At 35.7% G+C, this 25,216-nt stretch overlaps 1 protein-coding gene across 3 annotated transcripts in view; it reads right to left on the bottom strand.

The window, feature by feature from the left end:
• Positions 1–456: 456 nt before the first annotated feature.
• The window catches only part of SLC25A40 (solute carrier family 25 member 40), a 48,949-nt gene continuing 24,189 nt past the window's right edge, over positions 457–25,216 (bottom strand). For 2 of the 3 annotated variants that reach the window (XM_045864778.3, XM_045864776.3), the window contains exons 4-12: positions 23,917–23,976; positions 21,972–22,078; positions 15,279–15,346; positions 13,069–13,193; positions 12,064–12,237; positions 8,986–9,095; positions 7,831–7,912; positions 3,196–3,276; positions 457–2,803 (exon numbers count right to left, since the gene is read on the bottom strand). In XM_045864778.3, coding sequence (XP_045720734.1) covers positions 2,691–2,803; positions 3,196–3,276; positions 7,831–7,912; positions 8,986–9,095; positions 12,064–12,237; positions 13,069–13,193; positions 15,279–15,346; positions 21,972–22,078; positions 23,917–23,976 — 920 coding nt within the window. In that variant the 3' untranslated portion in view covers positions 457–2,690. Of the gene's footprint in view, positions 2,804–3,195; positions 3,277–3,439; positions 3,577–7,830; positions 7,913–8,985; positions 9,096–12,063; positions 12,238–13,068; positions 13,194–15,278; positions 15,347–21,971; positions 22,079–23,916; positions 23,977–25,216 lie in introns of those variants that run through there. The other variant, XM_045864779.3, reaches the window with a different exon arrangement.

Below are 25,216 nucleotides of genomic sequence, written 5' to 3'. Positions count from 1 at the left end.
CATAAGACTCAGCCTTACTACATGTGACACATTCTGGGGTGTGCTGTGCTGTGCTAAACTATGCTACCCTCTTTTCTTTTCAGTTAAAATAATTGCTGGTCTTGGGGAAAAAAAACAAAAAACAAAACCACCAAACCCAACTCTATAATTCTTAGACCTGTGCCAAAAATGCTTGGTTTCCAGTTGCCTTCCTGTTTTTCCTTCCGTGGGACTAACTTCCGTTGCCTGACTGAGACTCCCCTGTCCAGGTACGTTTAATTGTCTTTATCTTAGGAGCATTTCCTGACATTCCCCGCAAGCTCAGTGGAGAATCCCTCAGCGCTCCCAGCACTCCCTCTGCAGCCCTCTGTCAATCACAGCTCTGCCAACTTTATAGCCAGTGAGTATCTGAAGCACTTCCTATCTCCAGTGCTTCTTAAACTTGAGCTGGCCACAGAAAAGATCGGAGATGTCAAATGATAGGTTAAAATTTATTTTAAAAGTTTATTTTGGAAAAAAAATTAAAACCTGATATACTAAACTTTCCCATATCCCTGGAATTCATGCTCCAGAAAGAGAGAAGAATTTAAAGGAGTCATGTGATTAAATAAGCACAGTGAATAGTTTCCTAGAAATAAAAAATTTATTTTAACTTCATATCTACTTGTTCAAAAAGTCAAATGTGTATTATATGGAAGGTGGCAAACATGTAAAACTTGCATTTCTTTTTTAAAAATATACACATAAGGAAGTAAATGTATTTGTTAGAAAATTTCACGCAGATCGAAACTATCTGCTTTCAGAAACATGACCAAGAATATAATTTCTAGCCAAGTGCTTTTGTTGCTACTATTTTTTTTGTTTAAATAAGGCATTAATGCTTCTTTACCACTTAAGTATAAAGAAAGCTTCAATTCACCCTTTTCATCCAGATACATGGCTGTAATATGTACTAGAAAAGCTACTAGGGAATTAGATTTGTTTATTTTAGGCATAAATGGTAAGAATTTTCCATAAGTGCAGTCCGTTTTGGGGGTGGGAGGGTGATGGGGATTTCCCTACTGGTTATTTCTATTAAGTTGAAATATGTGACTGCTTCTTAATAATTATAAATTTAAATTTTTCTCTTTTCTACCAGTTACCAAAAAGAAGCATAACAGAACAAAGGTAAATTTAAATTTAATACTGTTAGACAGCAGTGTTCAAGATAAACTTTCTTATATAAAATACAGCATTAACATAATGATTTTATATGAAAATATTTAGCTTGACGCACAGTGATAATTTTAAGAAAGCATAAACATTTATGATTTTATAGATATGTGTGTTAAAAATTTAAGGTAAATCAACACAGGATAAAGTAGACACAAAAGATTACATACAAACCCTATATAGTTTATTTCTGACAAAACATATGAACTCTTTTCTACTAAAATACAAAATAAATAATTCCTCTACCAACACTAGAGATCTGTCACCTAACTATATTACTCTATTTTAGGGAAAAAAAAACAACAACTTCACATTGTCATAGCATACACACAGACTGCAATAAAGTGCTTTTTCTTATAGGATATAGATCCTGAGAAAATAAATCAAAAACAAAAATAACAGAACATTTCCATCCGTCCAGCATAGTCCTGTTTCATTCCTACAGCCACGAGCTACATTACTGAGCCATTTGCCTGTAGTGAATAAAGCTGTTTCTTCAAGGAAACAGCGGTCTCTTTAGTCTCTTGATGTAGCATACTAACATGAGATGTGTACAATCAAGGGACATTGTGGAAGTAAGTACTTGTGGCTTATATTGTGTTAATCTCAGTGTTGTTAGAAGAAGACAATACGTGTGACCTCGAGAGCTCCACAAACAGTGATACCTGGATTCTAAGACGGCTGAAACCAGGGCCCTTCCCAGGCTGAAATGTTCTTTTTACCACTCTAAATATATGCACACCCAAGATTCACTGTGCCAAACATTTAATGCAATCAGTAAAGACTCCTTCTCTCTTGTAGAAACAGTAGATAATACAGAGTCTTTAGTCACCAAAAATATCTTTATCACATAAACAGTTATATTCTGGTTCATAAAGATAAAACAGCCATACCTTTAGGCAGAGAAATCCTAATACTGGTGAAGCCTTATCACAGCAAGAGGAGGTGTAAAATAAAACAAAAAACTAATGCATTTGAATTAAAGAAAATCTAATAGGTAATTAGATAAATGCGAATAATGTTATCTAAAGACTGCCATCTATTATCTACTTTGTTGGAATACTTAAATATCTATGTGCATGATTTAAGTGTGTGTTAGAGACAGGCATTTTTCTTCTAGACTCTGAACATCATTCAACACACAATTCAAAATGTTCTGATATATCTGACACATTCCCAATGATGTTATACCGAAATCTATAATATCAAACTCTCAGAGATTATCACTTTCAGTGCTAAGGAATAATTTTTCTTTTCTTTACAGGAACATTTAATGGTGTGACTTCTGGAGTATCTTTTTCAATATCTCAAAAATCAGACTAACAATTTATTTTAAAATTAGGGTTATGATTCAGAGGCAAAGGAGAAATTACTGCTCATTTAAATTATAAGAAAGAAATATATAAAATAATTTTAAGATAATGGTGAAAGAGTTCTTGCCTAAGAGTCTCCATCTTATTATTTGGCTTTGGTTGTTAATTCAAGTTGAAACAGCATCACTAGTATTGTTGTCTTCGAGCATTTTGCTTTTGGAAAAAAGCCTTCCCAAATTCATAGGTACTGATCATAATAGCACAAGCAGGAGCAATTTTAATTAAACGGGGAATGAGGCCTGAAAAGAGAATAGAAAAAAAATCAGAACAAATTTTACCTTATGTTTAAAAAATGTAATTTTTAAAAAAGATTTTATTAGACAGCGAGACAGCACGCGCACGCATCAGCAGAGGGAGAAGCAGAGGGAGAGGGAGAAGCAGACTCCTGGCTGAGCAGGGAGCCCGACGCCAGGCTCCATCCTGGAACTCCAGGATCATGACCTGAGCTGAAGGCTTAACTGACTGAGCCACCCAGGTGTCCCTAAGATGTTTGCTTTCATATCATAAATGTGGTATGTTTTCATAAATGGGGAATGTTTTCAATAATTTCCTGCTTAAAGTTAATTTAGGAAGATGACAGATGTAAAAGTAACCATTTTATTCAACAATTTGGTAAAGCATGTATTTTTACCTGTAAATAATCCTGCAAATCCATTCTTAGCAACAATGTTCTTCATGATAGTCCAGGTTGACATAGGTAAAGGCATAGAAACTAAATGTTAAAGAAATGATACATTATAAATTATCACTTAATAACTTCTAATACACATAAAAATGTTTATGACCTTTGGGCGTGTATAATCATTATAATAAGAACAGATCTATTCACCTAAAATTTACCCAAAATCTTATTTCTAACAATTGGATTCATTAAAAAGAAGAATTAGAAAAAGGTCTTAACTTTAAGGTGTATACAACTGGATATAATCAAGGACGAATATGCAGATGGATTCTCTGAATTAAGTTTCTTAAGCTTGGTGGTGGGCAGTATCCTTTATACGTATTTCCATGCCTTAAAATGAAAAATTTAAAAGATGTGTAGAAATTTTCATGGGGTTCTCAAAGCCAAACAGAAGCCCTGATAACCATTTTTCATTAAATTTTTATTGCACATCTTTAAAAAAATGTTTTTTTCCTAAGAAGTTCTGAAAAGAATAGCTCATTCTCCCTAGGGAGGTCTGTCTGCCTTTATTAAAACCTTTCTGAATAGATGTGCCAGTCTCTCTTTTCTAAAGATTATTTGACAGAGGAGAGACGCAGCGAGAGAGGGAACACAAGCAGGCGGAGTGGGAGAGGGAGAAGCAGGCTGCCCGCCGAGCAGGGAGCCCGACATGGGGCTCGATTCCAGGACCCTGGGATCATGACCTGAGCCGAAGGCAGACGCTTAACGACTGAGCCACTCAGGCGCCCCTAGATGTGCCAGTCTTGATATAAATTATATCAATCTTATCTCCTCCAAAGGGCAGACTTAGCCTTTTTTTAAAACAAAATTCTGCATTTTTATAAAATTTGGTAAAAAAATATTTCAAACTGTACAGTCACTAGAAGTACATTTGGCATCTCCAGCCTTTAATTAACAGTAACGTCTCTCTTATTTGCAGCCACTCAAATATCTGAAAGTAAAAAACTATTTTTTAAAAACAACAAAAATAGATGTCACTGATGTTCAAACATACAGCTATGCATGAGCTATTCACGCACAAAGTCTACTTACCTTCATTTTACACAGTGATTCTAAGCAGCTGCCTTAGGCCACAGATTACTAGATGCAGTAAGTAAAAAAGGAGTCTGCTAGGAAGCAGGCACACTACCACGTGAACACTGTGACAGCTGACACACTGAGGTTGTCAAAGTCTTGGTTTGAGATCAGCTGGATGAGAGGCAAACCCTGCTACAGTAGCCTCATTAGCTGCTCAGAGCTGCATTTATAAGACTATGATAGTCAGTGTGAACGTGGATGACAACTCTGAGTCCTTCAGAAAGATTAAGCTCTGTATTATTTGGCATGCCCAGGGAAAAAAAGAAAAGGGTGGAGAAAGAGAGCTTTCAAAAATAGCTTTTTAGAATTTTACCACTTAATGGCATGGGCTCATTATTTCAAATCTCATTTGTAGAAATACCAGATTCTCTGACCCATGAAGATAAATGAGGCTTTGTGATTTATTTAGGATGCTATATGATCAATATAAATCTGTAAGTATAAAGATAATAACTATACTATAGCAATCCAACAGGAAGGAGACATTTTTGAAACCAAGAACAAAGTATTTATGAATGAAATTTAACTTTCTAAAGAAAGTTAATGACAAAAATTTTATATTACAAGTCGGCAACTTCTTCATGTTTAAATTATTCCATTTACATTTTGGAAACAAAGAAAGAAAGGAAGCCAAGTAGCCAGGTATTTCTGATATTGTAGAATTCAAGACCCAAAGTGGTCCCTATTTAAATAGCAGGGTACAATCAGTGCAGAAGAGAATGGACAGAAAGCATTACCAACTGAAGGTAAGTCTGGGTCACACTCTAATCGAATCTCCAAAGTATCTCCTACCTAAAGTTCCAACACTCTAGAGCTATTCCTATAGGTAATAAGTAACTTCTTACATTGTAAGGAAACACTGTTTGGTTATTTCGTATTTCAAGCATAGACAACAATAAAAGAAACACTCATTTACTGACCATCCTCATTTATCAAATCCTAGCAATTATACAGCAAATATATTCCCTCTCAGTATTCTTCTTCCTATCTCCTGAGAGGTAACCACTCTCTTGTCTTTCTTTTTTCCTTTATCTTTCTCATGCTTCTGTTTAAACTTTATTACATCTGAACATATCCATAAATAATATATACTCTTGCTTTTCATGCTCTTAAACTTTGTATAAATGCTATCACACTGCACATTTATACGTTAGGATTATCTATATTGGCAAGTACAGCTATATTTGATTTATTTTTTATATGGATTATCACAGTTTGCCCATTTCCTTGCCAGGGACTATTCTGGTAATTTCTACCTTTTTGGGATTAAGAATCCCTGTACATGCGCAGACGTTTCTCTAGGGCACATATCAAAGGTGGAACTGCTTGTTCAAAGAGTCTTTCTTGAGACTGCCAGATTATTTTCCAAATTTAAGACTCTCACCTGCCCGGCATGAGCATTCCCACCAACAACCCAGTGCATATCAAATGTCCTCTCACTGCCCTTGTGGTTGGCATCGTCCTCATGACTACTAAGATGGAGCTTTTCTTCACAAATTTGTCACATATAACCATTTTTTAATGGTTTTAAAATTTCTGTTGAAGTATTTTAAAATACTGAATATGTTCATAGAAAAAAACTTGAACTGTTGAAAACAGGTGGATCTGAGCTAGGTTTAAAAAGCTGAAAGGTGACATTAAATTTTTTTAAATTATAAATGATGGACTCATAAGTGAGGAAATAGTTATCTCTATTATGAAATCTGGCACTCACTACATCCTAATATGTTTCTTTTCCATTACATTATGAGCTCTTTGAGGACTTAGAGATGGCCTCACTAGTCTGTATAGACCAGCATGGTGCACTCGAATCAGGAGTCGACTGATGGAGGGAAGACATGGTCAAAGTGCGCTGCTACAGAGATCATATTCTTACAAGGAACTCAGCATCATTCTCTATAGAACACTTCTTATTTTTCTTTTTGCTTAGAGATAATGGATTTGGTGTAGCTGAGCTACAGAGTGGAGAAAGCCTCCACTCTTTGGTGGGGTAAATAATATATGATAAAATGAGAAAAAATATGGGCTGTTTATCACTCAAATCAGAAGTGTAGTTTGCAGGAAAAGCGTATCTTGCTAAATATACCTGGTTCGTAGCTGAAGCAGAGTAACAGGTAAAAGTGACCAATGATAATCATACAAAATTAAGACCTAAGGCTTATTTAAGGTTTCTCCTTTGGGGTTTATTGGAGAAACACTAGAAGAAAACCAGTTGATAGGTAAGAGTTGAATCTAGTGAAAGAAGATGCCTCCTTGACGCCAGTCTCAAGGGGGATGTACAATCACTATCACCTAGGGAACATTTTCAGAATACACAAGTTAGAGCCCCAGATTAGGTCTATTAAATGACAGTCCATTGGTGGTGGTGCCCAACTTTAGATGTAATGAAAAAGCACCCCAGGTGCCTCCAGTTAAGTGGCTCTCAAACCTTAGTGAGCATCAGAACCTAACTGTGGAGATTCCCATCTTTTCCCTCACTATCGCCATGAGTCATGAATCACACCACAGAGCATATTCCTACTATATTAAACACTTCACATAATATTGAGGAAACAGGCATTCTGATGAGTTGGAAGGAGAATAAAACAAAATAATTTTGAACTATCAGGGGAGAATAGATAAGCTGAGGCAGCTAGAAGGGTCCCACCCAAAACGGAAGTGGTAAGAACCCTGATAATAAACTTTGTTACTTTCCAGGTTTTAGTTAGCTCCTATTACAAGAATGGACTAGGAGTCTGGAAAGTCAAGGACAAAGTAGTCACTAATATTCATCAGATTCAGTTGTTTGTAAACAGTGTTTCTTTCAACAATTATAATACCTATTTTACTTGTATGCAGAATATGCTGGTGGGTTTGAACACCAGAACAATTTATTAACATTATTCTAATAGATTTATCAATCACGAGGTTTACATGATACATTTTTGTAATAGATAATTTCCAAAGGATTTGCCACACTTTCTATAGATAATAAATAATGACAGAAGGAATCTAGCAGAAGCACCTTAGAGTGCACTTTTGTTCTAGAAGAAATTACAGGTTATAAAGAGGTAAACATAGGATAACAGGTAGGAAAAAAATGTATCAAAAGGAAGGGAAGCTAAAAAACGTTATGAATGAAATGTATACAACTAATGAAATGTATACAACTAATGAAACAAAACACACCAAGAGAAAAAGGGTTCCCACTGATTTCCTATCCTTCACCCTAATTTGTCTAGATTTATTTGAAAGAATAGTTATCTAATATAATACGTAGTTTTCTCTTTAGCAGGTACAAGACTTAACTGATGGCAGGCAAAATATATAGATTTTTAAATTTCTTAAGTTTTGAAGGGGGTTGAGAGTATTTTTTTCTCTGGGCATTCCATTCTAACAGTATATTAGTTTCAGTTAAAGCAGCAGAGGAAAAAAAATCTTATTTTTCTTATTTAGATAGTCCCATCTGGAAAGAAAAACAAAAACAATCATGGCATCTTGAAAATGTTTTAAATTACTTAAACTTACTTTTATGACTTTCATATGTCCAAAGTTGAGTCTGCTTTTGTGTTTTTACCACATCAAATGGCAAAGTTGCAACAGCTGCAAACTATCAAAAAGTACAATTAATTTAAATCTACCTTTCAATTTTTTCTTAATATTTTTATATCTTCTAAGTAGCACATTATTGAAGGATAAAGAATGGAATCATAACTAAACTGAAACTTAAGATGAAACCAGACATATTCAAAGAGAAGTTTTCATTTGGTTCCAGTAGGTCAGTACCTCACTCTAGGTCATCACAAATTCATTTTGTAAGTATGTGGAAATAAGAAAACTCTGTGGCCAAGATCATGATGATATGAACCTGCATAAAAGACCACTACACAGCTTTACATTATGTGGAGGAGTGGAAACAGTGAACTCTCTACTACCTAAAAATGGTCATTTGAGATTCCTCCCTTCTGACTAATTTCTGTTAAAATTCTTCTAAGAAATACTTAGCCAAAATGTTCCCAAAGAAACAGGAATTAGCAGCAGAGGATGAAATGACTTCTACTCAATCTGATTATATATATGAAATAACAAACACTCCATGAAATATTACCTAACCAGATCTACTGGCATTAATTTAATGAACAAATTGACAAATATTTGGTAAATGATAAAGCACTAATTAAAATATTATCATAGCTGTAATGATCTAACAAATCAAAAAATTTTCAGAAAAACATAATAATGTATTTGTAATATAATAAAAACATAGACACAAAGTACATTTAAAAATATTTAGTGGCTAGGGGTGCCTGGGTGGCTTAGTCTGTTAAGTGTCTGCCTTCGGCTCAGGTCATGATCCCGGAGTCCTGGGATCGAGCCCCGCATCGGGCTCCCTGCTCAGCGGGGAGTCTGCTTCTCCCTTTCCCCCTCCTCCCACTCATGCTTGCTCTCTCTCTCTTTCCCTCTCTAAAATAAATAAATAAATAAAATCTTCAAAAAATAAAATATTTAGTGGCTAAATAATTTCCTCAAAATAGGATAGTCAATACTTAGAAAATTTTTAAAGCAGTGCAGCCCAAAAGTGATACCTCAATAGATATGAAATGCTATATAATCTTTCATTCTATTTTAATAAGACAATTACCATTATTCTGGAATATTAACAAGAAAAGAATATCAACTTACAGAACCAGACAATGCCCCTGAAGTAAAGTTGATCATAAATGTTGGTTCATATAAACCAGATTTCGCACACAACCACTTCTTTAAAACTTCATAGTTATACCAGTACATTGCTATAAAAACAGAAAATGAAATGAACACATAATTTAGAAGTGAAATGGGGACTTTAAATATATAAGGTTATATATTAAAGGAAAAGGGAAAGTCTAACCCTGATACATCCTACTTTCTGCTTGGACACACATACTAGGTGAGACTGAAAAATTCAAAGAAAAAAAATGGAACCAAGTCCTCAGAAATATTCTAGCAGCCTTATAAACAAATATACCACAGTAAAATAGGACTTTAATTATAAAACCTGACAAGGACAATAGAAGAAAGGACAACTATAATTCAATCTCATTAACACAGGTATAAAAATTCTTAAAAAAAAAAAAGGTAACCAAACCCAGAAGTATTTCATAAAACATCATATACTATGACTAAATTGGGTTATCATAAGAGGAATGCATAGGTAGTAAATGTTAACAAACCCTTTAAATGCGAAACACCACATTAAAAGAATCATGGGATCATCTAAAATTGATGGAAAAGCATTTCATAAAATTCAACCCATTTTCATTTTTAAAGCAAAGCAATTTCTTCGAAACCTTGAGATAAAAGGAAATTTCCTTAACTAGAAAAAGGATATACATCAAGAACCCTTAGCAAAAGTAATTAATGGTGAAACAATTATTTCCTTAAGAATGAGAAAAATGATAGGGACGCAACATCATTGCTATTATTCAAAACTGTCCTAGGAAGCATAGTAAGATACGAAAAATATAAAAGCTCTGTTAATTAAAAATGGAGAAACAAAATAGTTACAATTTACATATTTATGTCTATATAGGACATCCAAAAGATAGGCAAAGTAAAATTAATAATAGTTTTAAAAGTAGCTGAATATTAAATATAATCTAACACAGGAAAATTAATTTTAACACTGCACTGGCCTGAGATTTGGAATTTTTATTTTAATAGAGCTTTTAAAATAGCTACCAAAATTGGAGGTGGGTGTAACTATAAATAAATCTTAAAAAAAAAAGGTTGTATATAATATTTATGAAGAAAAATTTAAAACTCTACTAACACACTTTAAAGAAAAATTATATAATAGAGATGTGATGACATGCTTGGGGAAAAAAATAAGGTAACATCAAGATTTTTAATAATGCACCAGTAGTTTAGACAACACCAGTATCAGCACAGGCTCAGACAAACTGGCCAGCAGAACAGGTGTATGCATGCGTGAGGCTCTGATGGGTAACCCTGCAAATCCCTGGAGCAAGTGTGGTGATTCATAAATGATGCTGGGACAACCATCCATCCATATGGGGGGGGGATAAAGTTGATCATTTATCTCAGTTCTTAACTGCAAATCAATGATGGATAAATGGCCAATGAAATGGTGCGCAACCTCATCAATAGGCAGGCAAATATATAAGTTAAAGCGAGATACCACTTTAAATTACTAGAGAAACAAAACTTAAGAGCTTTGACAGTAAAATTACTGGTGAGGGTATGAAATGAACAGGAAGCTGCTAGGTGTACTGATCTATATAGTCACTTTAGAAAAGAATCTGACATTATGTAATAATTAAAATGTATATATCTATGTGAACTAGCAAATTGAATACTGGAGAAGTCCTTGTATGTGCACACCAAGAGTCTACTAAAAATATTCACAATAGCACTTTGTTTACTCATAAATGAGTAAAAATGAAAAAGTTTCACATAAAAACAAAAATGAAACTTAAGATTTTTGAGTAAAATAAGCATTTTTTAAAGCTCAAAAATAGGGGCGCCTGGGTGGCTCAGTGGGTTGGGCGTCTGCCTTTGGCTCAGGTCATGATCTCCAGATCCTGGGATTGAGCCCTGCATTGTGCTCCCTGCTCAGTGGGGAGCCTGCTTCTCCCTCTCCCTCTGCTCCTCCCCCCGCCTGTGCTCTTTCTCTCTCGCTCTGTGTCAAATAAATAAAATCTTAAAAAAGTAAAGCTCAGAAATAGTGCAATACTAAGTAACATACTGTTTGGCAATAATACACATGTAAAACTATTTTTTAAAAATCAAATGAATGATGAAGTTCAGTACAGTGGTTACCACTGGAGATGTTGACAGCGGAGGTGAATGAATATATGTGGTTTCATGATTTAAAAAATTGCAGTGTTCTCGTTCAGAGATTGAATGGTGACCTCACAAGTGTTCGTTTTATTAATATACTTCATAATTTATACTACGTTACTTCTTATGTGTCAAATATCATATAAAAAAATGAAGAAAAATAATTGGCCTAGGAATCTGTATTTTTAAATCACATAACTAAACACAAAAGGCTGAAGAGGAATACTAATGGAAAGGGCAAGATGCAGAGAGATGTGAAGAGAGCACAAGAAAAGGATTAATTCGAAGGGGAAAAAAAAGGAATTTTGAAGCATGCACATTTTATAAGTTGTTAGTTTTGCACTTTTTCATGATTTTCTCCCTCCTTCACAATTCAATAATTAGCACAATCTCCTCTCTGATTTATAATAGTATTTTACAGGATACTTATTTAAAGGGGAAGATTTTTATCTCTAATAACTGAAAAAGTAGAAATCAATATAATTCACAGGAGCTCTTAAACATTTTATATTTTGATTTGTAGTTCACTTACCTTAGTAATTATCGCATTTAGGGTAATGTTAAAGGTAGTCTGTTTTATCTAAATGTGAATATATACCGATTAATAGCTTTAAAAAAATGAAACAGAAGGAAAACAGAAAGTCAGGCTTGAATTAGAAACTACTCGTCCAATAAAGACTCCTAAAGACATGAGGGCCCAACACTGAACTAGGAATTTGTGGTCACCAAAGAAGATAACTTACCTTTAGCCTTAAAGGGCTTCAAATTTACTTAATTTAAAAGTGATATATATAATGAATCATTGAACACTACATCAAAAACTAATGATGTAATATAAAAATAAATAAATAAAATAAAAGTGATATATACATAAGACAACACTACCTAAAATTTAGCAGATACTAAGATAAATCCTACCTGAGAATGGTACATCTCTAAGAACAGTAGGAATCCAGCCCCTCCAAAGGGAAATCCAACCATCTTCAGATACTTTCTTGCTGACAAATCGATGCAATTCTTTGTAAGAAAACTTCTTAGATTGCATCTTGGTTCTAATCAATTCTAATGGACTTATCACAGTTACTGCACCAACTAATATAAACAAGCAAATATAACAAAACAAAAACAAAGCCATGTACTATGCAAACACACATGCAAAAATATTTCATGCATTTTATATATATATCTTTCATTCTGAAATGTCTGCAAACCTTAAAATCAAATATCTAATGATGCCAACATATTGATGCACATTTTTTTTTCCTTGATAAAGGTATTTCTTAAAAACCTGCTTTCATATAACTTATTCTTTCTGGTTTCAACTCTTTGTTTTTAAGATTTTATTTTTTTTTAAGTAATCTCTACACCCAGCATGGGGCTCGAACTCACAACCCCAAGGTCAAGAGTTGCGTGCTCCACCAACTGAGCCAGCCAGGCACTCCTGGTTTCACCTCTTTCACGAGCAGTTCCAGAAATATTACACATCAATTAAAGTACTATAAAACCTCACTCCCACAGCACAGAGAAAAATATCTTTCTGTACAGATGCAAATTTCCTTCTCATTAAACTCTGAATCCCAGAGTTATCTATAAGGAAAAGGATTCAGGACTTGGGCATCAATTTGACATCAACTTGACATCTGATATCTGACATCTGATGTCATTCTAAAATCTAGAATCTAAAGTCTAAACTCTCTGTCCAAGATTCAGTAGGGATGGCTTGATTCCATCTTATTCTGATGGCAATCACTACATACTATATGACTAGAATTCTAGAGTATAGGTATTAACAAATTAGTACAAGCTACAATGCAAAATGTACCAACACTCTGCATTTTCTACAAAATTATCTGTGACTGTCAAAATTGTAAAAGAAGTTTTAAACAGAAATCAAGATGAAAATACAGTAAGTTTATTACTTACATCTGGCAACAATTCCGGCAATAATTGGTATATGACTTTCATTTTCTCCTAATTTTGATCTCAGGAGAGCAGATAATTGATCATAGCAGGTAAAATAAATAACTGTGGCAGGAACTGCCATCACTCTGTTTGAAAAACACCAACAAAAAGACGTATACAAAACTGTCAAAAGGCTTAAATGTATTATTATTAAATATAAGCTAAAATCCTTATATTGTATATAAGCTGAAAACCGTAACAAATCAGCCAATGAGATCGATTTTTCTTTTAAAATTATTAGTGTTTAATTTAGGCAACAAAAAGGTGTACAATAGTATCTGCCCTATAGTTTAGAGTCTAGTTGTAAAGATAAGTTACAGAGCACTTGCTCAGGTCATAAATAGGAAAAGACTAAAGACTACCTCCTTGATTTGTTCTATTGTTACTGGTCTCCCAAAAATCTTCCTTCCTAATTACATTCACTGTAATATGAAAATCCCTGAAGTAAAAAATACAAGAGCATTTGTAAAATATTTTTGAACTTTGGACAGAGCATCATACCTGCCTGTATCTAGAAATAAATTACAATTAATGTTGCCAGAATATATTTAGTTTTGAGGAAATTCCAGTGACATATTCTTTCAAATGAAATCATCAAAAGGGAATTATTAATAAAATTAAACACAAAGTTGCAGGCACTGTCATGTTATACATATTAATACAACAAGAAACCAGTTTATGTTTATGGTCTGACTAAGGGACATTCACAGACCATACTTTGAAATGCCTAATGTTCCATAGTGAAGTCTGATGATGAGAATTTAGAAATAGAATTGACTGCCGGTCTTGGATCAGCCACTAACTTGATAACCTTAGGCACTGTTTAAAATGTATGCCTCAGGGGCGCCTGGGTGGCTCAGTCGTTAAGCATCTGCCTTCGGCTCAGGTCATGATCCCGGGGTCCTGGGATCGAGCCCTGCATCGGGCTCCCTGCTCTGCGGGAAGCCGGCTTCTCCCTCTCCCACTCCCCCTGCTTGTGTTCCTTCTCTCGCTGTCTCTCTCTGTCAAATAAATAAAATCTTAAAAAAAAAAAAAAAAAAAAAGTATGCCTCAAAGTGACTAATTGCTCCACAAAAAAGATACATTAAAAAGAAATGAAGCAAAAAAAGGTATTACTTGGGATTTTTACATTCAGCCTTACTAGTTTATCATATTAACTCATATAATAGCTAGTTAGTAGAGACCTTAAATTATCCAAAAAAGGGAAAGTATATATGTCACAGTATCTCTTATTATTTTTGTAAAACAAACAAGTAACACAAGTTCTTAATTTCTGAAAATGAAAAAAAAATTATGCTTGTGCACCAAAGACTTACCACAGCAGGCCTGGTTGCTCAAGTCTTCTTTATCTTCAGGGGGACCTTTTGCATGATTGACCTTTGGCCAATTCCAAGGAATGTAGCCCTTGGAATATTCCATATAGTAAGGTTTTTTTTTGGTATGTCTGGAGCACAAAATCAACTTGTCTGGGTTGTTTTGTGCAAATGATGTGACTTTGGTAAACAGTTGCTTTTTTTTTTTTTTTAAAGATTTTATTTATTTGACAGAGAGAGAGAGAGCACACGTAGGCAGAGTGGCAGGCAGAGGGAGAAGGAGAAGCAGGCTCTCTGCTGGTGGGGCTCGATCCCAGGACCCCAGGATCATGATCTGAGCCGAAGGCAGCCGCTTAACCAACTGAGCCACCCAGGCGCCTCTAAACATTTGCTTTCTTTTGGGGGGTCTGGGTCTTGGTAATCACAGGTGGTCACAAAGAAAGAATTTGCCTATGTCATCAATCCCCAATATAAGCACCAGACTCTGCCATCAAACACTTCGCACATGCCACTGCAGTTCAATGCTGGAAGAATAAGCCTGTCCTATGGGATGTCGCCAGAGGGCTCTGGAAGCCTTATGCCTGCCTGGTCAGCTACTGTTGTGCCTTTTCCTTTCCTGATTCTGCTTTGTAGCCTTTTGTTGTAGTAAGTCACAGACATGAGTATAACCTTCTTTAGGTCCTGTGAGTCCTTCTAACAAATCATCAAATGTGTGGGTGGTTGTGGGACTCACAAAACAATGCTTCAGAAAATGAAAAAGTCCCAATATTATAAACAATTTTATCCAACCATGCCACTTATAAGGCAAAACAAAACAGCAACCATCATTTAGTGAGAAAATATTAAATTGCAACTTACAAGGTTGGGGGAAGGCCACTCCACAGGGATTTAATGCCCTCATTTCGAACAATTTTCAAAAAGGCATCCTAAAATTGTAATAGAAAATAGTAGTCAAAATATATCCTTGAACCAGATACATAAACTTTTTGATAAATGATTGGTACGTTTATTCTTTCAAGCATTTATTTCCAAAATGTGAGCTTCTCAGATTTATGTTATATCCATTCTAAAAAAAAAAATTTTTCCTCAACTTTCAAATACAAGTAAAACATTTCTGAATGATACTTGCTGTTCACAGGATAAAATTTATGTTACTCAGCTATAGAGTGTTCTACTTAGGGCTTAGATGCCTAGTTTTTAAAGGATTATTATAAAAAGGAAATTGAGTAATGGCAGAGAATAGGTCAGATTAACTCTCTTGACCAACTACAGAATCTGAGAAAAAATTATTTAAACCCAATATTTATATATTAACGTGAGGATCAAAAACTGAGGGGGGCCTCTCCACTTTCATGAATTTTAGCTCTATGAGTCCTACCAGATTCTCACTGTGATGATCAGAGAAAAATCTCCTCCTGCTTCCACCAGGGGAAGGGGAAATGTAACCAGTTTTGAAATATACCCCAAACCTGTATTCTCCTTAATAAAGCCTATACTCAAGGGAAAATATTTTACCAGAGCCTAAACCACTGCAGTTTTACCAAAATCTAACCAACCTGGGGCAAGGGAAACACCCAACTCATGTTCCTAAAGAATAAGACCTAATCACAGAACTATAGAATATTTCTCTTCCTCCTTACCTAACACCACATCTCTAGGGCTTTTGTAAAACAACAGAGGATCATAGATTTGACGAACCATAAGCCTCAGATTCTGTGTGAGCAGTCTCTAGGGAAACTCAAAGATAACAGGCAAGACAAAAAAGAGGACAACAGAGGGAATTTTATTCTCTGACAACAAAGCTACGACAAGCAGTTCACACAGCCTTACCTGTAATCAGATAAACATTATCACCTGACAAGAAAGCTGCATTGACCTCCGTTTTTTTTAACCCAATACAACATGTGTGGCTTTCAACAAAAGAAATTACAAGTATGCTGAAAGGCAAAAAAACACAGTCTGAAGAGACAGAGCAAGTGTCAGAACCAGATTCATATATGGCAGAGATTTTAGAAGTATCAGACTGGGAATCTAAATAACTAAGATGAATACGGTAAGCATTCTACTGGTAGTGTCAGAGGGGCGGGGGAAGAACAGGGAGGAGTGGGATCACCCCACCAGTGTCGGTGCAAACGATAAGGTAAGCCAGAACTCCCTCTCTGCTCTCAGTCTGTTTGGGCTGCTATAACCAAGTACCTTATAGACAACAGAAATTTATATCCCACATTTCTGGAGGCTGGAAGTCCCAGATCAGGGTCTCTGATTTCTTACTGTATCAGAACATGGTCGAAGGGCAAGGACGCTCTGGGCCTCTTCTACAAGGTCATTAATTCCTTAGGTCTCTGCCCTCATGACCTAATCACCTTCAGCTCCACCTCCTAATACTATCACTTCAGGCTGTAGGATTTCAACATACGAATTTTGGGTAGACAAGACACAAACATTCAGATCATAGCACCTGTCTAACAGTAAAGAGGTTCTCCACAACACACTGTGTCTGTGGATGCTAAGTGAGAAACCTGAACTTCCAGCTATACCCAGCACTAACAAGGTGGCACCCCTCTTCCTCTGAGGTAAGTGTCAAAAAAGCCAGTTAAAATAGAATGTTTAAATGAGATTCACAATGTAATACGCAAAATTTCCTGGTTTCAATAAAAAAATCAATTGTCATTCAAAGAACCAAGATGATGTCTAACTAAATGAAAAAAGACAACAGACGCCAACGAGATAGAGTATTAAAATTATCTGACGTAGATTTTAAAGGGGTCAACATAAAAATCACTGAATGATCATTTATGAACGCATCCAAAACAAATGAAAAATTAGGAAGCCTCAGCAAAGAAATATACACACAAAAACTCTATAAAGATGAAATTCTAAAGTAACGCATAGAAGGGAGGAAAAATAAAACAGCAAAAGAAAACAAAGAGAAGGGGTGCCTGGGTGGCTCAGTCGTTAAGCGTCTGCCTTTGGCTCAGGTCATGATCCCAGGGTCCTGGGATTGAGCCCCACATTGGGCTCCCTGCTCAGCGTGGAGCCTGCTTATCCCTCTTCCTCTGACCCTCCTTCCACTCATACTCTCTCACTCCCTCCCTCCCTCTCTCTTTCTCAAATAAAATCTTAAACAAAACCAAAAAAGGAAATGGCAGGCTGTTAACAATGAGACAACAGGCCCAAAATGGAGTCACTTATGCTAACCCCCACGTCAGCAAACTGACGTAGTACGTAACCTAACTGCAGTTTCAGCCTCTCCCAAGAACATGACCTTAACCAATGTATAATTACCAAGTTAGTAATCTGCCTGAGAGACCCCCAAATTCCCTCAAAAGATTGTTACATTGCCTGTAACAATCCACTCTTTGCTAGAATAATAACTTTTTTGCCCCATCTTCTTCTGCCTATAAAAGTCCTCTGCCTATAAATCTCGTCAGAGCTCCCTTCTACTTGCTAGATGCAATGCCGCCCAAATCATGAATTGTTGAATAAAGCCAATTAGATCTTCAAATTTACTCAGCTGAATTTTGTTTTTTAACGAGGGTTAAGTTCTACAGTACCTGTAACTCTATTAAATATCGTCTAAATACATCAACTAAAGATAAAAACTGACAGAGTAGTTAAAAAAAATGACTCAATTTTACACTTTCATAGGGGAGCAAAATTTGGCACCACAAAATGCAACTCTTTGGCATGTAGATTATTTTAGGCTGAATATTTTCAAGAAACAGAAGCTTCAGGAAGAACCTTTGACCTTCCCTCTGTCTAAAAGACTTTACAAAGAGGAACTGCTCTAGGAAGGGAGCTATCCCCATAGATAACTATAGGTAATATAACCTAGGTGTGGTAGGGAGGAACCTGTCTGTTAAAATTCCTCTCTGTGTCCCACTGTTTCTGTGTGGCCCAGCACACATCTGTTTGCCAAACATTTACTTTTTCATCTTGCAGTGAATTGTCTTCCTTCCTTGAAACCCCAGACCCTTTCCCCTTTTTAACTGTGGATGACAAATAAACCTTAACTGCCTGCCTATGGGCTACATTTTCTTATAGAGAAATACATACATAGTTAACTTTGATTTTCTCCTGTTAACCCAGTTCATTGTCAACACAGTAAAGATGTTATTTAGGTTTAACACAGTTTCTATAAAAATCTTAGCGAGACTTTTTTATAGATATAAAAACATTATTCTAAAATTTATATGAAGAGACAAAGGAATTTTAGGAATGGTTAAAATAACTTTGAACAAGAAAAATAAGAATAAAGTGGGAGAAATCAGTCTACCTGATTTCAGGACTTATTATGTTTCTACCGTAATTAAGACTGTGCTACTGATGCAGGTAATAGACAAATAAATGAGAAAGAATAAAGAACCCAAAAACAGATCCTCCCAGTATGCCCAACGGATTGTGGACAAATGTGCAGAAGCACCTTACTGGAGGAAAGACAGCTTTCAACAAATGCAACTGGACACTCACAGGCAAAATGAACAAAAACAATGAAAAGGTCAACCTCAGATTCATACCTCCTATAACAATAACTCAAAATGGATCAAGGACTTAAATATAAAACATAAAGCTATAAAACTTATAGGAAAAAAACCAGGAGAAAATCTTCCAGTCTAAACATAAATAAAGCATTCTTAGCTTTGACACCTAAAGCAAGAAGAAAAATAATAAATTGAACATCAAAATTAAACTTCAACTCCATGGAAGACCCTGTTTAAGAGGATGAAAAAAAAAGAGAGTAGAAAAAATATTTGCAAATCCACTCTCGAGGATTATTATCTAGATTTTATAAAGAGTTCTCAAAACTTAATAGTAAAAATACAAACAGTTCAATTGGAAAATGGACAAAAGACGAGAAGAGCCATTTCACTGAAGAGGATATACTAATAAATAAGCATATGTAAAGATGTTCGATATCAGTAGCCACTAAGGAAATGCATATTAAAACCACAGTGAGTTATCATTACACATCTCTCAAAACCGCTAAATAAAAATAGTGACAACATCAAAGGCTAGTGAGGATGTGGAGAAATTAGAATAGTGACACACTGCTGCTGGGAATGTAAAATGGTACCACCAGTCTAGAAAACAGTTTCTTAAACTCTAAACATACAACTACCATATGACCTAGCAACTGCACTCCTGGGTATTTATCCCAGAGAAATGAAGACTTATGCTGATAGTATGATTTATAATTAGAAATAATACATTTTGGTCTTTGTCCATGGTTCCTGGCAAACAGTTCCTAAAATCACTGTAATTTCCTAATTAATAAAGAGCAACGGAAGCATCTTTTGTTATAATATTCAGCCTTTTGTTCTCAGTCCTAAAATAGCTCCAGAGAATACAGGTGAAAAGAGTACCTTTTGTTATTCATAATAAATTTGATCAATCATGTCTATATAAGAAAGCCTCCATAAAAATCCCTCAACTACAGGGTCTGGAAGCTTCCAGGTTGGTGAACACATGGAGGTACAAGGAGGGTGACACACCAAGAGAGGGAAGCTCCACACCCACCCCCCAAGCCTTGCCCTATGCATCTCTAACTGGTTACTCTTGAGTTGTATCCTTTCATAAAAAACTGGTCATCTAGTTAGTAAACTTTTCTGGAGTTCTGTGAGCTATTCTAGCAACCCACTGAATCCAGGAAGGGGGTTGTGGGAACCTCTGATTTATAACCAGGTATCAGAAACACGGGTGACAACCTGGCTTGTGAATGGCATCTGAAATGGGAGCAGTCTTAAATCTTTTTTTTTTTTTTTAAAGATTTTATTTATTTATTTGAGAGAGAGAGAATGAGAGACAGAGAGCATGAGAAGGAGGAAGGTCAGAGGGAGAAGCAGACTCCCTGCCGAGCAGGGAGCCCGATGCGGGACTCGATCCCGGGACTCCAGGATCATGACCTGAGCCGAAGGCAGTCGCCTAACCAACTGAGCCACCCAGGCGCCCTGAAATGGGAGCAGTCTTAATGGCGTCAGTATTGACTTAAACTCCAGGATACCTGGTTGGTGTTCACTGATAACTGAGGAATTGCTTGGCACGGAGGAAAAAACCCATATATCTGGTCTAGAAGTGTTGTAAATAGAGTGTTCCCAGAGAAAAACAGTGAGTAGTTTGTTGTTGTTTTAATATTTACTTTCACACAAAAACCCGAGAATGAATCTATGTAGCAGCTTTATTTGTCTTTTTCAAGGTTTTATTTATTTATTTATTTGACACAGAGAGAGGGAGGGAACACAAGCAGGGGGAGTGGGAGAGGGAGAAGCAGTCTCCCCGCGGAGCAGGGAGCCCGATGCGGGGCTCGATCCCAGGACCCCAGGACCATGACCTGAGCTGAAGGCAGACGCTTAAGGACTGAGCCACCCAGGTGCCCCTGTAGCAGCTTTACTTGAAACAGCTCAAAACTGGCCACAACCCAGAAAACAAACCGGTACATCAATACCATGGAACTAGTGAGCAATAAAAGGAACAAACTATTGATAAATGCAACAACTTGGATGAATCTCCAGATAATTATGCTAAGTGAAAAGTACTAATTCAAAAATGTTATATATTTTGATTCCATTCTTGAACTGAGAAAATGATATAAATGAAGCACACATTAGTGGCTGCCAGGAGTCGAGGAGCAGCTGAGAGCACAAAGGAAATGGTGGTAGCTGTAACAGGGAAGCAGGACGGATGCTTGTGGTGATGGAACTGTTCTATACCTTTAATGTATCAAAGTCAATATCTGGTTATGATATTGTACTACTTTCTTATGATGTTACCTCTGGGGGGAAGGAGGAAAAAGGTACATGGGATCTGTCTGTATATTTTTCTTAAAATTGCATATTATCTACAATTATGTCAAAATAAAATAGTTTAGGGGCACCTGAGTGGCTCAGTTGGTTAAACAGCCAACTCTTGATTTTGGCTCAGGTCATGATCTCAGGGTTGTGGGAGTAAGCCCGGCGTCAGGCCCCGCACTCAGCAGGGAGTCTGCTTGTGGATTTTTTTTCTCTCTCTCCCTCTGCCCCTCCAACCCCCTTGCATCCGTGTAATCTCTCTCTAATAAATAAATAAATATTTTTTAAAAAATAAAAATGTTTAAAAAAATTGACTGTTTTTTCTTTCCACATAAAAAAACATGAGAAGGGCGCCTGGGTGGCTCAGTTGGTTAAGCGACTGCCTTCGGCTTGGGTCATGATCCTGGAGTCCCGGGATCGAGTCCCGCATCGGGCTCCCTGCTCGGCAGGGAGTCTGCTTCTCCCTCTGACCCTCCTCCCTCTCATGCTCTCTGTCTCTCATTCTCTCTCTCTCAAATAAATAAATAAAATCTTAAAAAAAAAAACAAAAAAAACAAAAAACATGAGAAGATGAAAGTTAATAACAAGTTAATTAAAAGCAAAGAAGTACCTCCCTTTTCCTGCCTCAACATCTACGTTCTAACTGTGAATAAGTGTGCTAACTATATCACGGATTTAATACTCTCCTGCAATTGGAAAATCTTTCATACATAGATTAAATATAAAAACAGAAAACATAATGTGATTATAAATAACATAATCTTACCAATGTACCCTGGAAACGTCCTGGTTTCTTATACCATGCTTTGTTGCCTTCCTCTTCACAGACACATAGATGATCCATAAGTCCATTACTATACACAAAATATTTTCCTAACAAAGAAGGTCCCAACAGTCAAAAATTATTTCACATAACTGTACTATTTTTACAGAGGAACAAGTTCAAAGTACAATGAGTGGACTAGAAGATTATGGAAAGAGATAACAACTTTGTTTTCATCTTTTAGGATTAAAAAAACATAAATTGATTTACTTAATGACAAAGCACTGGCCTCTAAACTCAAAGTGGTGAAAGTGAGTAAATTGATGAATTTTATGTTTTCAGAAATATAGTAAGCAAATGCGCACAGAAATAAATTCTTTTAGGGTATTTGAGGGAATGCACAAGGAATATAAAGGAGGAAAACCTGTTTTAAAAAGAGAACATGGGTGTACAGCTTCTCCATTTGACAAGAAGAAAACTCTGGTACCCAAGGGAAATTCAGACAAAATTTTTTTTGAACTATACATACATGAAACATACATATACATATATACACACATATGTAAACATATATGCAGAAATCTAATGGATATCTGAAACTTGAGAGTAGATCTTAAAAATTCTCTTCACAAGAAAAAAAATAATCGTGTGATGTGATTGATATCGACTAAACTTACTGTGGTGATCTTTTTGCAATATATACACATACATCAAATCATCATATGGCACACCTCAAACTATTACAATGTTACATGTAGATTATAACTCAATTAGAAAAATAGATGATTAAAAAAAGTACTTCTCTATCAATGTAAACAGTGCTATGCTGTCTCTTTCTCTGTATTTATACTGCTCATTCTAGACATTCGTCAGCTCCCAGCTAATTTACTTCAACTTTCCCTAATAGCAACTCTTTCCCATTATTGGACTCACCCTGGCTGCCAAAATTATCTTTTCTGGTCAACCATATTTGTGAGTCTCGTAATACGTAAGTCCAGTGTCTCCTTCTGCTTTTAAGGATTTCTTAAATGTGTAGGAAACTGCTTTCCTTTTAGTCTTCTCTTACAATCCATCTATCCCGTCCTCCATCTGAATTATGACTGTTGTTCATTCCATCTCAGTACTGTGTTCATCAGAGTGGCTTCTATGTCTGAGCCAACATTCTCACAGTCCAAGCAGTCTGTTTTCTGCTTTTTAAACATGTTTGTAATGTCATTATCTTTATAACACTGTAAAAGATTTATCGAGGAATTGCTATTTTTGCCCATCTAATAAAGATGTATAACTACTGTTTTCAAATTCATATAAACTATACTGTCCAACAATTAACGAAGTTGCCTGATAATCATTTCCTACCACTATATTCAAGCAACAGTTAGATGACTGTTGGATGAATGTTTTAGAATGGGCACAGCTCTTGGACTATGGAGGAAGCTAGATTCTAAGACCCCTATGCTTAGAATTCTGTTCTTACTTGTGAGGCACATACTCAAATATTAAATCATCCTATGCTTTAATTAGGTACATAAAAGTGTTATAACTGTTTTGGGGCACCTGGGTGGCTCAGTCGTTAAGCATCTGCCTTCGGCTCAGGTCATGATCCCAGGGTCCTGGTGTCGAGCCCCACATTGGGCTCCCCGCTCAGGGGGAAGCCTGCTTCTCCCTCTCCCACCCCCCCTGCTTGTGTTCCCTCTCTCGCTGTGTCTCTCTCTGTCAAATAAATAAATAAAATCTTAAAAAAAAAAAAAAGTGTTATAACTGTTTTATATATATTTGTTTTCTGGCTAGAACCCATCATGTACAACTAAGTACTGAAAAAACATTTCTGCATGAGTATAAGGAGGTATGAACTTTTAAAAATTAACCAAAAAAAATTATTCAAATAAAAATGAATAAAGTAAAATTTAAAAGCCTATTATAACATTTCCAGGATAACTAGTACACATACCTTTGGAGAATGGGTTGTTTTGGGCTTGGAGTCGAATTTTAACAACATCGAGGGGTGTCACTATGAAGAAACATAAATTTCAATTAGGAAGTGATACCTGTAAATTGTACAGACATTTGTCCAAAAATCACAAAATATGTCAAATCAATCCCTCTTCATGACTATATAATAAGTAAGGTTATTTATCTTAAAATGGTTTTAAATGTAACATTCTCATTTTTTGCCCTTGAATTCTGTTTAGAGGATCAATGAGAAGACATTGTAATTACTTCTCTCATGACTACTAAACTGTCATTTATTATATTTCTATAATAATTCCATTAGCATTAAAACTAAAATACTAGTATTTTAAAGAAAATACATCATCTAAGGTAAAGAATAAATGTTTTGGAAGTCTATTTAAAAATTTGAGAATAACTGCATTACAAGTAATCAGTAATCAAACAATATTAGTCTTCCTCATCTGTTAAATTCAGCTGTATCAAATAAAAACTATACATAATGAAGATTTGAGTAAGCTAGCCATAAATCATCTTTACTACCACACAGTGTTACTCCATTCAGGAATAGCACAGTAAAGGAGAATGGTTTTAATTTGTATGCTATTTTATCCAAGTAGGAAAAAAGTGCCAAAAGGTAGTTCTAAGAAAACTTTTCCTCATCTGAGAATGAGGAGGTCATATTAGATGATCTCTAAAATCTTTACAACACTAACATTCTGACCTGAAGTAAGATACTACACTTGAAAGCAATACGTTTGTTTGTTCTAATCATCTATCTTATTTAAATAAACTAGCCAACTTAAAAACTATCACCTAGGGTGCCTGGGTGGCTCAGTTGGTTAAGTGACTGCCTTCAGCTCAGGTCATGATCCCAGGGTCCTGGGATCGAGTCCTGCATCGGGCTCCCTGCTCTGCGGGGAGCCTGCTTCTCCCTCTCCCACTCCCCCTGCTTGTGTTCCCTCTCTCGCTGTGTCTCTCTCTGTCAAATAAATAAATAAAATCTTTAAAAAAAAAAAAAACAACTATCACCTAAGTCATTTGTCTTTCTCTAAAAGAAATGGGCTATAAAAAACAAAAATGCGGCCCAGAGGAATTTAAGAAATTCACTGTTAATGCAAGCAAAAGAAAACATAATTTGTATTTGTTTCTATTATAAGCTGCCCAAATTCTGTATTATTCATTATACTAATATTTTATTCTATCTTCTTGTTTTCTATTTTTAAAAAGGCTAATAGAGTCATAAAAGGTCAATATTGATAGGAACCTCAAAGAACTCCTGGTATCAGTCCCTACTTCTA

This window comes from Mirounga angustirostris, unplaced genomic scaffold (assembly GCF_029215605.1).
Source record: "Mirounga angustirostris isolate CCGP_5_RB_7025 unplaced genomic scaffold, mMirAng1.0.hap1 SCAF_12, whole genome shotgun sequence".
Taxonomy (NCBI): domain Eukaryota; kingdom Metazoa; phylum Chordata; class Mammalia; order Carnivora; family Phocidae; genus Mirounga; species Mirounga angustirostris.
The sequence above is the reverse complement of the archived record's forward strand: the minus strand, read 5'-3'. Positions and strand labels throughout refer to the sequence as shown.